The sequence below is a fragment of the Nannospalax galili genome, unplaced genomic scaffold (assembly GCF_000622305.1).
Source record: "Nannospalax galili isolate Female #2095 unplaced genomic scaffold, S.galili_v1.0 scaffold44, whole genome shotgun sequence".
Classification (NCBI taxonomy): Eukaryota; Metazoa; Chordata; class Mammalia; order Rodentia; family Spalacidae; genus Nannospalax; species Nannospalax galili.
Window position 1 is genome coordinate 178,947 of NW_008355789.1, and position 12,142 is coordinate 191,088.

At 47.9% G+C, this 12,142-nt stretch overlaps 1 protein-coding gene across 2 annotated transcripts in view; it reads left to right on the top strand.

Annotated features, from left to right (window-relative positions):
• Positions 1 to 5,084, top strand: part of Tub (TUB bipartite transcription factor) — a 20,634-nt gene extending 15,550 nt beyond the window's left edge. The window contains exons 7-12 of one of the 2 annotated variants that reach the window (XM_008853430.1): positions 682 to 879; positions 1,152 to 1,264; positions 2,061 to 2,178; positions 3,583 to 3,681; positions 3,886 to 4,057; positions 4,514 to 4,892. In XM_008853430.1, the coding sequence (XP_008851652.1) occupies positions 682 to 879; positions 1,152 to 1,264; positions 2,061 to 2,178; positions 3,583 to 3,681; positions 3,886 to 4,057; positions 4,514 to 4,647 (834 nt within the window). In that variant the 3' untranslated portion in view covers positions 4,648 to 4,892. Of the gene's footprint in view, positions 1 to 681; positions 880 to 1,151; positions 1,265 to 2,060; positions 2,179 to 3,582; positions 3,682 to 3,885; positions 4,058 to 4,513 lie in introns of both variants that reach the window. The other variant, XM_008853431.3, reaches the window with a different exon arrangement.
• The last annotated feature ends 7,058 nt before the right edge of the window (positions 5,085 to 12,142 follow it).

Sequence of the window (12,142 nt, forward strand, 5' to 3'; positions counted from 1 at the left end):
GGCCTGGAACTCATTATGTAGATCAGGCTGGCCTTGAACTCACAAAGATCCGCCTGCCTCTGCCTCCTGAGTGCTGGGACTAAAGGCATGTGCCACCACGCCCAGCACAGTTACCTTTCTTATACAGCCCAGACCCACCTACCTAGGGATGGTGCTGTCAACAGTGGTTTGGGCCCTCCCACATCAATCATCAATCAAAACACTCCCTCACAGGCATATCTGATCTGAGCAGTCCCGCAATTGAAACTCCCTGAGAAAACTAGGCTGTAGATGGAGCTAACCAGGACATGGGGTGTGTGGCACCATGATGAGAGAAGCTGGCTCTCTGGGGCCATGTGCCTATGGAGAGCTTCTCCAGCCAAATGCTTCTGCTTTTCCACTCTGCCTCCTAAGCAAGGTCAGGGAGCTAGGCTATGGGGAGAATTGGACTTGGGCAGGATGACCCCCCACACACAAAGGACCTGCCCATGTTCCCATATCTACCTCTCGGGACTGCTGAGGAAAGGGGGAATGGCTGGAAGATGGCTCCTGACCCTGGGGCAGAACAGCACACCCACATCCCAGGGATTCTGACCTACATCTCCTTCACTCGCTGTATCAGAAGGCAGATTTTGATCCTAAACCACTAGTTTGGCCTGTTTGGAGTCCTTGTGGCTCAGTCTCTACTCTTTCTCCCTATAGGAGGCAGCCTCCGCACCCAGCCCAACAGCTCCAGAGCCACCAGTGGATGTTGAGGTCCAGGATCTGGAGGAGTTTGCACTGAGGCCAGCCCCCCAGGGTATCACCATCAAATGCCGCATCACTCGGGACAAGAAGGGGATGGACCGGGGCATGTACCCCACCTACTTTCTACATTTAGACCGTGAGGATGGCAAGAAGGTGAGGTTTCTGTGGACATGGATTTTCATCTAGGCAAGCCTGAAGCTCTGGGGCTAGAATCTCAGGGATTTCAGATCCAACACTGACCTGGCAGTTTTCCAGGGAAACAAAAGCCTCCACACCTGCTCTGGGCAACCCATGTTTTTGCCAGTGTTTATGTGTGTGTGCACATTCATGTGTTGGGGGAGATGAAACAGGAGAATCACTAGTGTGAGTGGCAACCATGACTGTAGGCCAGAGCTGGATCTAGAATATATTGCTTTACTTCTAAGGTGTTCCTCCTGGCTGGAAGGAAGAGAAAGAAGAGTAAGACTTCCAATTACCTCATCTCTGTGGACCCAACAGACTTGTCTCGGGGAGGGGACAGCTACATTGGGAAATTACGGTACAGGCTCGGTGACAGGAAGGAGGGAGGGAAGGGAAGGATGGTAGGGGCGGGGGGCGGGGATGGACAGACAGCAGGTTCTCTGCTGTAATGGTCTCTCTGAGTGAGACCAGAGTTAGATCCTCTACCACGATTCTCTCTGCCTGTCATATCTAACCACAGTCCAGTCCGTGCCCAGCATTGAGCCAGACACGGATTAAGCTGCTCTTGGGCATTGGGTCCAGGGCCTAGCATTTATGAGTGGTCAAGCCAGGATGTTTCTGGTGATATCCGCCACCAGGGAAGAGCTGCTTTGGCCCCATGGTCAGAGCCAAGGAGCAGGGAAAAGAGGAGGCCCTGGGGAGGTAGGGGTGGCAAGGCTGTCAGTGAGACCTCATTGAGGGAAGGAGGTTTGCTGAGTTCCAGATTCGGGGAGCACAGGTGACAGTTGTAGGGGAGTAGCTACAGCTGAAATGGGTCTGGGCAGGACAGACAGCCATCCTCCATGGGGTCTCCCAGATGCCGTTCTGCTTACTCACCTCCCATGAAGGCGGCACCCCTGTCCCTTCAGATAAATCTGTGAATCCTGATTCACTCTCTGAATTTTTCACTGAAATGAGATGCCCTTTGAGCCAATGTAGAGCAAGTGCAGACTTGCTTATGGAGTACCGGCAATGTGGATTTAATCAACAGTGTCTTCCATGTCTGCCTCTGACCCAGCCCACGGTGCCCTGCAGGTTCCTTATAAGACAGACAGTGGCTTGTTCCCTGCCACAGGGGAGGGAATATATAACTCTTGATTGTTCCTTTCCTTCAGGTCTAACCTGATGGGCACCAAGTTCACTGTTTATGACAATGGTGTCAACCCTCAGAAGGCATCGTCCTCTACACTGGAAAGTGGAACCTTGCGCCAGGAGCTGGCAGCTGTGTGCTATGTGAGTCCTCCGGTCCTGGTTAGATGTGAACAACCCAGTCCATTCTGCCTGACCTGGGGGACACTCCATTTATCTTAGTGGGTAGTCAAGGCTGTGTGCAGAAGGGCTATCCTCTGCAGTATGACTCTGCCTTGGACAGGATTCAGATCACAGCAGGTCAAGTTCTTGGGGTGCTCTAGGAACCATTCCTGGTCCTGTGCAGCCTAGCCTAGGAATCTCCTAGACAGGAGGACGGGGGCGTGGCCTAAGTCCTTTTCTGTGCTCCCCTCCCATCATCCCTCTGCAGTGCCAGGCCCTGTGTGGATCCTAGGCCCCTTTCAGAATCACCCCAATTAAGGGCTCTACTGGAGGTACATCCTGCTTTCGCTATAGTTCTGAGACTGAAGCTCAGAGGTTAAGTCACTTGTTAACGTTACACAAGCCAGACTGTATAGTTCTCACTTTTGCTTAAAAACTCAGTTTTGTTTTTAAAGATGGGTTCGGTGCCCTAGGAATCTGGGCAAGGGCACTTCTTAGAGACCTTTTTAAGAATCTGCAGCTATTTTGGATGGTCCTGAGGTGCCACCTGCTGGCCAGTTTTAGAGAGGCAGCCTGAAGCCATTTATAGTCCAAGAACTGTTTAAGGGACTAAGGGCATAGTAAATGGACATGGTTACAACACTTAAGTCCCTAGTAGGAGAGACATGCCATAAAAACAGACATGTAAGTGAAATAAGTGTGTTCTTTATCAGTACTAAGAAGAAAAATCAAGTAGAGATAGTGGTGTATGAATTGTTAAGATGTGTCTGTGGCCTGTAGGAAGGATGGCAGGGAGAGTTCCATCAAGGTAACGCTTGTTAAAGTTGGAAGGAAGAGAAAGCCAGCTGTATGCATATCCATGGGACACAGCCAGGGCAGAAGTCATGAGTGCCTGGCATGAAGTGGGACTGGCAAGGAGGGCAGAGTAACTGGAGAGGGGAGTAAGAACAGGGGCCAGATCCCACAAGGCCCTGCAGGTTAGAGTAAGAACTTCAGCTGGGGAGGAAAACATCTCATTTAACAGGACTGACACAAGTGTGCTGTGTTGAGAACAGATGGTATGGAGGCAGGCCTGGGGGGCCAAGAGCAGAAACAAGGAGTTACCAGCTGCTCTGTGATCACAGATCCTGGGTATAATCTGAAGGTATAGCTACAAAAGCTGCTGATAGATTAGGAGTGGGGTGAGTGGAAGAGGTCTCAAGTATGACTCAAATTTTCCTGATCAGATAGAAGTACTAAGTTGAGGAAGTAGTTTAGGCTCTGTTAAATGTAGAGATGCCTGTTAGACCGTCATGTGCAGGTGGTGCAGACATCTTTATTCCCTTGCTCCAGTTTCTCCATGGTAAGTATTTCTAGGTGACCAGTGCTGAATTCTCCGTTTCCCAGGAGACAAACGTCTTAGGCTTCAAAGGCCCTCGGAAGATGAGTGTGATTGTCCCAGGCATGAACATGGTTCACGAGAGAGTCTGTATCCGTCCCCGCAATGTGAGTTTCTCCCTCCCCCAGGCTTCCCCAGCACCCCAGCCTCTGCATGACCTTCTAAAGGCAGAACTCCAGCAGGGGCATATATGTGTGCGTGTAGGGGATACAATTTGAGAAGGGAACTCTAAGTCTCATTCCTGGGAAAGAGCCCCCTCTGGGTGGTCATAATGCCAAGGCTTGGCCTAGCTCAAGTGATGCTGCCCCCAGGAGCATGAGACACTGCTAGCACGCTGGCAGAATAAGAACACGGAGAGTATCATCGAGCTGCAGAACAAGACGCCAGTCTGGAATGATGACACGCAATCCTATGTACTCAACTTCCATGGGCGTGTCACTCAGGCTTCTGTGAAGAACTTCCAGATCATCCATGGCAATGACCGTGAGTGTTTCTGCTCCCTCCTATATACTGTCCGTGCGATACCCAGGGCCCTTGGGTTGAGGGTCAGCTCCCTTAGCCCAGTCCACACCAGTCGTATCAGGCTGTGGGCTTACTTTAGATGTAAAGACCTTGCTGGCTGTAATGATTACAAAGCCCTGGAAGAACCTTTGAGCCCTGGTCCTAGATTCTGTGTGCTGTGCTCAGCAGAGTCCGGGGCTTGGGAACACCCTTTAAATGGATGTCTTTTCTTCCCTGTCTCCTGCTGTCTGTGTGCATCTCTCTCTCCTTTACCCTCTGCTCCCTCTCTCCTGTCTCTTCTCCCAATGGGCCTCGTCTTCATCCTTTGGGATTCTCTGGCATCTCTGCTTCTTTTCCTTCCCTCTTGTGGCCTACATGTCTATCCTCTACCATCCCTGCTCCTGGTTTCTCTCTGTCCATGCTTTTGCCTGGCCACAGCGGACTACATCGTCATGCAGTTTGGCCGTGTAGCAGAGGATGTGTTCACCATGGATTACAACTACCCACTGTGTGCACTGCAGGCCTTTGCCATTGCTCTGTCCAGCTTCGACAGCAAGCTGGCCTGCGAGTAGAGGCCTCCTCTATCTTTGGGGTGGCCCAACCTGGAGTGGAGCTTGCCTGCCTGCCTGCCTGTGGAGACAGCCCTGCCCGCCCTCTTGTTCACAGGCCTTCTGCCAGAAGCTGTGGCCTTAGCAGGATCCCTGGCCTTGCCAACCAGAAACTGGCTGTTCTGCCTCTGCCACTGGTGAGGGTATAGTGAGTGGGTACAAAGGACAAGAGTGCTCCTGTTCCTAATGGTCCACACACGTGCCCACTCTGGGGTCGGCCACACTGGCAGACCTCCTCAGCCAGAAGGCCAGAGGAGGGACGGGGAGGAAGCACAAGCAGGGATGCTGTGGCCCAGCCATCCACTCAGCAGCCCAAGTCAGGACAGTGGGTGCCCCATAGGTAGGAGTAGTGAGTGTTTGTGTAGGTATAGGGCACATGGACTTCATGTAGTAAAGGGTTTGTCCCCTACTTCAAAAGGGCCCATCCAGGCCTGAGAAAAGTGAGGGGGTGGTGGGGACAGGTGGGCGATAGGACCTTGCTAACATTGCAGGGGCCTGACTGTGGGAACTAATCAGCTGGGGGCTTAGAGTGCTAGCTCATTTGTTGCTTCAGGTTTGCCCTGTGCTTGAAGAAGCAATGGGAACCCAGCTCTCAAAGCCAAATATCTGAGTGGACGAGGCCTAGGGGAGGGTCCTGAGCAGGTTCCCTGCCTCAGGGCTGTCCTTTGGCGACCTGCCAACTAGCCCAGCAGTTTGCAGTTGACCGTTCCCAGCACAGCACCTGTGAAACATACATGGAGTCTAGGTCACCAGTCTCAAGTCATGGCGTGCAGGGAGAATGTCATCTCTGGAAAGACCTAGCTCTGGGTGCCCTTGATGGTCTCAGCTTCCACTGTTGCCAGTCAAGTTATGATTGATGAGGTCTACTGTGTATGGTTCTTCATGGGGGAATGGGGTAAGGGAGCAGAGCATATTTTAGGGTCACAAGAGATTAGAGGTAGCAGGGCTCTTAGGGATTGGTAATCCTTTTAGTGAAATCATGCTGAGAAAATGGGACTGTCTCCTGGTTACCCAGATGGTTAATGGCAGATTTCAGAACCTCAAGTTCCATTGGTTTCCTTATCTCACTGTTCCCCCAAAAACTAGACTCTCCAGCTCTCTGGCCTTCTGGTCCATTCTGCACGCCCTTTATCCTTCCCAACTCGACTTGGAACCAGCAGTTCTAAAGTTGAAAACCTTTCAGTAGGGAATCAGGCAGTTCTCTGTTGGAAGCTGTTTGGGTTTTTTTCATTCTGATCTGGCCTCACCTGTGCCGGGCCCCTCCATGAGGGCTTCAAGCTATGAGCAGACTTAGGAGGCCCCACTGCACACTTCTCTGTGTGGCTGTGACATGCGGCCCAAGGATTCTGGGGCTGGGCCTGAGCGCTCTCCACTGCCGCTTTTCCTTGGATGGCACCACTCACCTGGTAGGCTTGGGAACTCTGAGCTCTTGTCTGTTCGTTATCTGCCCTAGCAAGAGGCTTCTTGCCCAAATGGAGATTTTAAAAAATCAGTGGAAAATGAACATTTAGATACTGCTTTAAAGTAGATACACTTGGAAAGGCTAAGTAGAAATTTTAAAAACTAAGGTCATACTTGGCATACATAAGTGAGGCTCTACAGGTGAAGGAAATCTTTCCCTGTTAGGTGGGAGTTGTATCCTCAGTTTTTGGTAATCTAGATTTTCCTGTGTTGGATGTTAAGCAGGGCACACTTACTGTAGCAGGATCTCACACACCTGAGCCATACATCTGTGTGAGGCCCCTCCAGGACCTAGCCTTTATTATGATGGTTAAGGTGGTCTAGTTTCTAGGGGGCACTGGATGTCTCTGGTGGCTGGCCTGTTCCTGATGAAAGCTTACCGTGCCATCCCTTTTCCAGAGTTCTACTTTGCCCTTCCTTCTTGACTGTAAGGAGAAACCTGCTAACATTAGAGGTGATAGAAACTAGGTGATCTCCAGTCTGGTCCAACTGTTTCTCTGGGTCTACAATTTTAAGGTAGAACAGCTGGATTCTAGGGTATAGTGGGCGAGGGGTGCTGGTGGTAGAGTGGAACAGAAGCACTCTGCTCTGTTTTACCACACAGAAAAGGGGGTTGGCTGGCTGTTTTGGTGCCATCAGGAAATAGGCTGAACTTTCTAGCCAGCTATGGAGAAAAGCAGCCCCAGCACAAACCTGCTGTTGGGCAGAGTGACAGCAAGAAGAGCTGATTCACCTGCCTACAACCAGCTTCACAAGGTCAGCTCTTGAGACTGAGCTGGCGATACTGCCTCTGCCTGACTGGCCCTGTGGACACAGGCCCAGGGACTCAGCTGCCAGGGCTCTGAAGATCAGCTGGGTTCAGCCTTTCTCTCTCCTACAGTGAGTTCTTGCTCTTCACACCCCCTGCCCAGCTGGCCCTTGACTGGGCAGCGTATATAGAATGTGCGGTCCCTAAGAGTGTTGGGCAGCTGGAACTTTAGGCAGCTCCTCTATAACTGCTACTGGCTCTAGACCCCAAAACTCTCCACCCTCTGTTCCAAAACAGTTCCTCTGCAGAGCGGTGACATGAACTCCCCCAGCTCCTCTCCAAGTCTAGCTTTTTCTTTCCTTCTGGCTCCAAGGTGCTCTGTGTCCATCTGTGTGTGTACGTCTGTGAGTCTGAGTGTATCCGGAGGAGAGGGCAGACTCGTAAACAATCACCTGAAGTTTCTTAAGATCATACTTCTGAGGGTGAGTAGGAAAGGAATGAGGCAGTTGCGCTCACTATGTCCATTTCATGTGTTTCACCAGGAACTATCTGGGGACTCACCAGCTCTTTCTCCCAAGGTTCTGAGCAGGAGGAAACTATTCAAGCAAGTTTAGTCTCAGCTCTTACTTGGTACCACCTGAAGAAAGTGGTGTGTCACATGCATCCTTTTATCTGGGTGTGCACATACTCTAGTGATGATGCCTTAACAGCCATGATGCTAAGGGGAAGCACATAAGGTGCAGGCCTGTGTGAAGACAGGTATTGGGAACGAAAGAGTGTGATGACAGACTAGAAGAGAAGTCTTGGAGCCTACCTCCTTCAGTGACAGATAACGTGACAGAATTGTAGAGGCAGGGGGCTTTCTTCATTCTTGAAATGGCAGGATACTTACCACTGAACTGTATTTAGAGGTAGTTCTAAGTTTAACAAGCAGCAGGAGTGACTTGAAAGGAAAAGATCCATGCTTCACTCATATATGGTCTGCAGATACAGGGAGAAGCAGCGTCTGTGGCTCTGCTATGCAAGCATAACTTGCATCTCCTTGGTGGACAGCTTGGTTCCCCCTTACTCAGTAACCCTGGCCTTGGCTTCTCTGTATTCCCTGCCCAGCTGTGATATCCCTATGGGGTCTGACGGTATCAGGTGCCATTAGAGCAAGCATGCTTTCTTTGGCGTCGAGCACCATGACTGGGTCCTTACACTGCCCTGGGCCCTGGCTTGGAGACCTGCTGTAGCCTCTAGGAGCAGGCTACTGGATGGACTCGTGTTTCAGTTTATGGCCCCTATCCTTATGTACCTTCAGTTTGCGATTTTCTGTCATCTCAAGATCTTGAGAAGTACTGGGATAAGTTTGAGTTTTAAGTTTTCCAGCCAAGTAGAGAGACAAGGTGGTCTTTAGAAGAATACTACCACACTTAGAGCAGCTATATGCATGTGAGCAAACCACATAATCTACATCTGTTTTTTTTGTTTGTTTTTTAACTGTCAAAGCTTGCTGCAGGAGTCAGGGTGAAAGAAAGCGGGTCCTTGCTTTCATCACCCCCTTCCTAGCTCATTACTGTGCCTTCTTTCTTTCCTAAGAAAGACATCGCACCCCTCTCCTGTTCTCTTGTCCCTCCCTCCCCTGTCAAGGTCCAGGTAGAGCTGGAGGTGAGGCTGAAGTCTAGAGTTTTCTAGAGGGCACCTCAGAGTAATTAGAAGGGGAACCCAACACCGGCCTCTTTGATCCTGCATTTGGAGACAGGGGGCTTGGTCAGATGAGTAACATTTCTCTTGCTGGGAACACATATTTAGCCAGTTTTCACAATGCCTAGGCGTGTATGTCTATTTGCACAAGATTGTCTTTTCCTATTTTGGAGTGGTCAGACATTTTATTTTTGTTCAAAATTATCTCAAGTTTTAGACAAACTTACAAAACTGTGCTTTTATTAAGTGACTTTTTGAATAAACTTTTTGGTATTCTGAAGCAAATTATTTATTTATTGGTATGTGCAATGACAAACTTGGTATTTTCCCATAATGACATTATGTATGTTGTAGAATTTAGTGTTTGTCTAAGTACAGACATATATCAACAAATTAAACTTGAACTGTTTCACTGCCGTGTCTTTGTTTTTCATAAAGAGGATAAAACATCTCTCCTAAAAATGTTTTCTGTAACATTCATTCCTAGGAGCCTCAAATGGTTAGGTGGGTAATAGCCACAAAAAGAGCTGAGTAACCAGTGACATGCAGATCAGCACTGTCCTCTTTCTCGACCTGGGTCATTCAAGTTTAAGGACTATCAAAGCCATATCCACAAAGGTGGGAATATGTGAGGTTAGAAGATACTTCAGGTAGAGCAGTCCACTTCAGGGTCATCTGGGCCACCTGAAAGAGCTGGCTGGCAGTTCCCAAGTATTCCTTGTAGGCATGGCGCTTAGGAACAGAACTGGGCTACAGGGCTGAAAAGGGTAGAGAAAGCCCAGCCATCTGACTCCTGGCCCTGTTCAAAGCCTTAACTGTCTAAACAGGACTTATGCACGCTCAAGAATCATTTCCAGTCTGTGTTGAATTTGAAGCCAAGACAACGGGAGCCTATAGTTGCTGCTGGAAGCAGGGATTTCAAAGCTGATCTTGAGGGAGGAAGTCACAAAGTCACACAGATAGACAGAATGACCCTGGATCATTCTTAGCAGTCAAGATAACCTTAGAGGGTATCAAGTGGAACAACCCAGCAATACAAGACTTGAAGACAGTGATGGTGTGAGGCACCCACTCTATGCTTCACTCTGGGACAGACATTCTGTAAACAGTATCTCATTTAATCCTAGCAGTCCTTAAGGTGGACATGATTCCCAGTTCATCCATAAGAAAACTGGTACTCTGAGAAATGAAAGAATCTAAGGAAAAGATAATTTTCCCTGTTTTCTTGGTATTAGAAAACCAAAAGTACATTTTAGACATGTTACTGGTTAAGGGTACAGAATGTATCTCTTAGTTTTTGTATTCCTGCTGAGTAGCTAACACACTTTTTCTTTTTGAATGCAAATAATCTATATAAAAGGGTAATTTAAGAATGTGTATAAAAAGTTGGGTTTGTTTACCCAAAACAATGTTTTTGATGTGACCAAGAGTATTTCCTACCTGAACTATGGCCTTGCTCCTGGAGCCACTGCCTTTGTGTGAAAGGCCACAAACAGGACATTCTAAAAGGGAAAGAGGCTTCTGTTTGTTCAGTCAGAAATCTTAAATTGGTAAAGAACACAGATCCAGGAAGGTCCTGGTTCATAGCTATTATCTTGGCTGAATGATTAATCTTGACTCATATGGGATTTAGAATCACCATGGAAACACACTTCTGTCTAAGAGGATGTTTCCAGAACGGTTTAGGTGAGGAGGGAGACCCTTCCTATGTGTGCGACACTACCCCATGGGCTGGGTCTCAGACAGAATAAGGAGGGAAAACAAGCTGAGTGCCTGCATTCATCTCTCCCTGCTTCCTGACTGTGGATCAAGATGAGCAGCTGCCTAACACTCCTGCTACCATGCCTCCCCTGCCACAATGGACTGTATCCTCAAACTAAGCCAAAATAAACCCTCTCTGCCTTACACTGCCTTTGTTAGGTATTTTGTCACAGTGATGAGAAAATTAACTTATACACATGGCATAGTCATTACTGAAGTTCCTTTAAGTGTCCCAGTTCTGACTCTTATTTTATCACTTAAGCTGCAGAAAGCACAAAGAACATGGTTCTCACAAGCCATTATTTCTAAAGGCTAAGTCTACAATATACATCTTGGACCCAGCCTCTGGAGCTAAGGAGATGCTGTCCTGTGTCCTGTTACAATCCAGTAAGCGATTCTGCTGACTGATTACTTACCTGATTTACCAAGCATGGCCCTAGATGATGCAGTAGTTTCTTGAGCCAGCTATGCCACAGTGCCGCAGAGGTCACTGCAGACCTAACACCAAGGCACTGATGAAGTCTGCAGCCCTTAATACAAGAAATGAAGGTCATGGTAACAAAAACCAGTCCCGTGATGCTGGTCACCCTAGATTGGTAAAAATTGTCATATCCAAAGGATAATTTTTTAAAAAATTGTATTCTAAATGACTGAAAGGTACAATTTCTGGTATATACAAACATAATATATTCCTAATCTATGTGCAAAGTAAGATTAGGGCATTAAGATCCATGAGGGTTGGTACTTCTGGTGAGTACTGATTCCAAAAACTAATTTTCCCCAAACACTAATAAAGAGTTGGCTATATAACACTTTTCATAGAAGCCTCTTCAAAATTCCGGAACGCATATGTGTGCTCTCACACCCCACTGTTTTTGCTAACCTCTTCCTGCCAAAAAATGTCTTTCTTGGCCACTTGGATAAGCTTTTAGCATGCCACAAGGTGTTCCCCCTGAAATTTCTTAAAAGTACTTTGAGAAAGATCCTCTGGTGCTCCTAGAGTTTGGACTCCACATTGCAATTATAGCAAACCATTGTCTAATAAAACAGCTACCACTTGGTGACGGTTATCATGCACGAGCTAGAAGTAAAGCTGTTTTATATGCATGGACAACGTGATTTACAACTTACAACCCAAGGAGACCTGGGCTTTTACTAGACTTACTTTACAGATGCTGACTCAGACTGCCCAAGACTGACCCAAGATCCTGCAGCTAGTGTCAAGGAAAGACCATGACCCAGTTTTCTCTGTCTAAAGAACTCGCAGTCTTGAGTCTTCTTAGTCTACAGAGCATTTGATCTGTTAGGGCCCCACATTACTGGAATTTTCAAGGTACAAATTCAGTCTTTTATTCTTAGTACTGCTGGAAAGTTGTCTATTGTTGTCTATTGAATGACTGAAAAAGGAAACAAGTTCTTATCTAATCATATCCTAAGGGGGAAATAGAGCCAGTAACCCAGGGCTATCCTAAATCAACTTCTCAGCAAATGAGAGGAATCGTACAGAAAATAATCTATGAAAATAGAAGAGAGTGCCGACAGTGCTTTTACATTTAGCGTTACATTACACCTAGACCATCTTCAGTACATGTTTGACTGCATTTTTTTTTTTTTTTTTTTTGTCTTTTTGAGACAGGGTCTCTCTATAGCCCCAGCTGTCCTGGAACTCGCTATGTAGACCAGGCTGGCCTTGAACTCAGAGATCCGCCTGCCTCCGCCTCCTGACTGCTGGGATTAAAGGCCTGCGCCACCACACCCGGCATCGGACTGCACTTTTTACATTCTACACAGAAATTGAGAGAA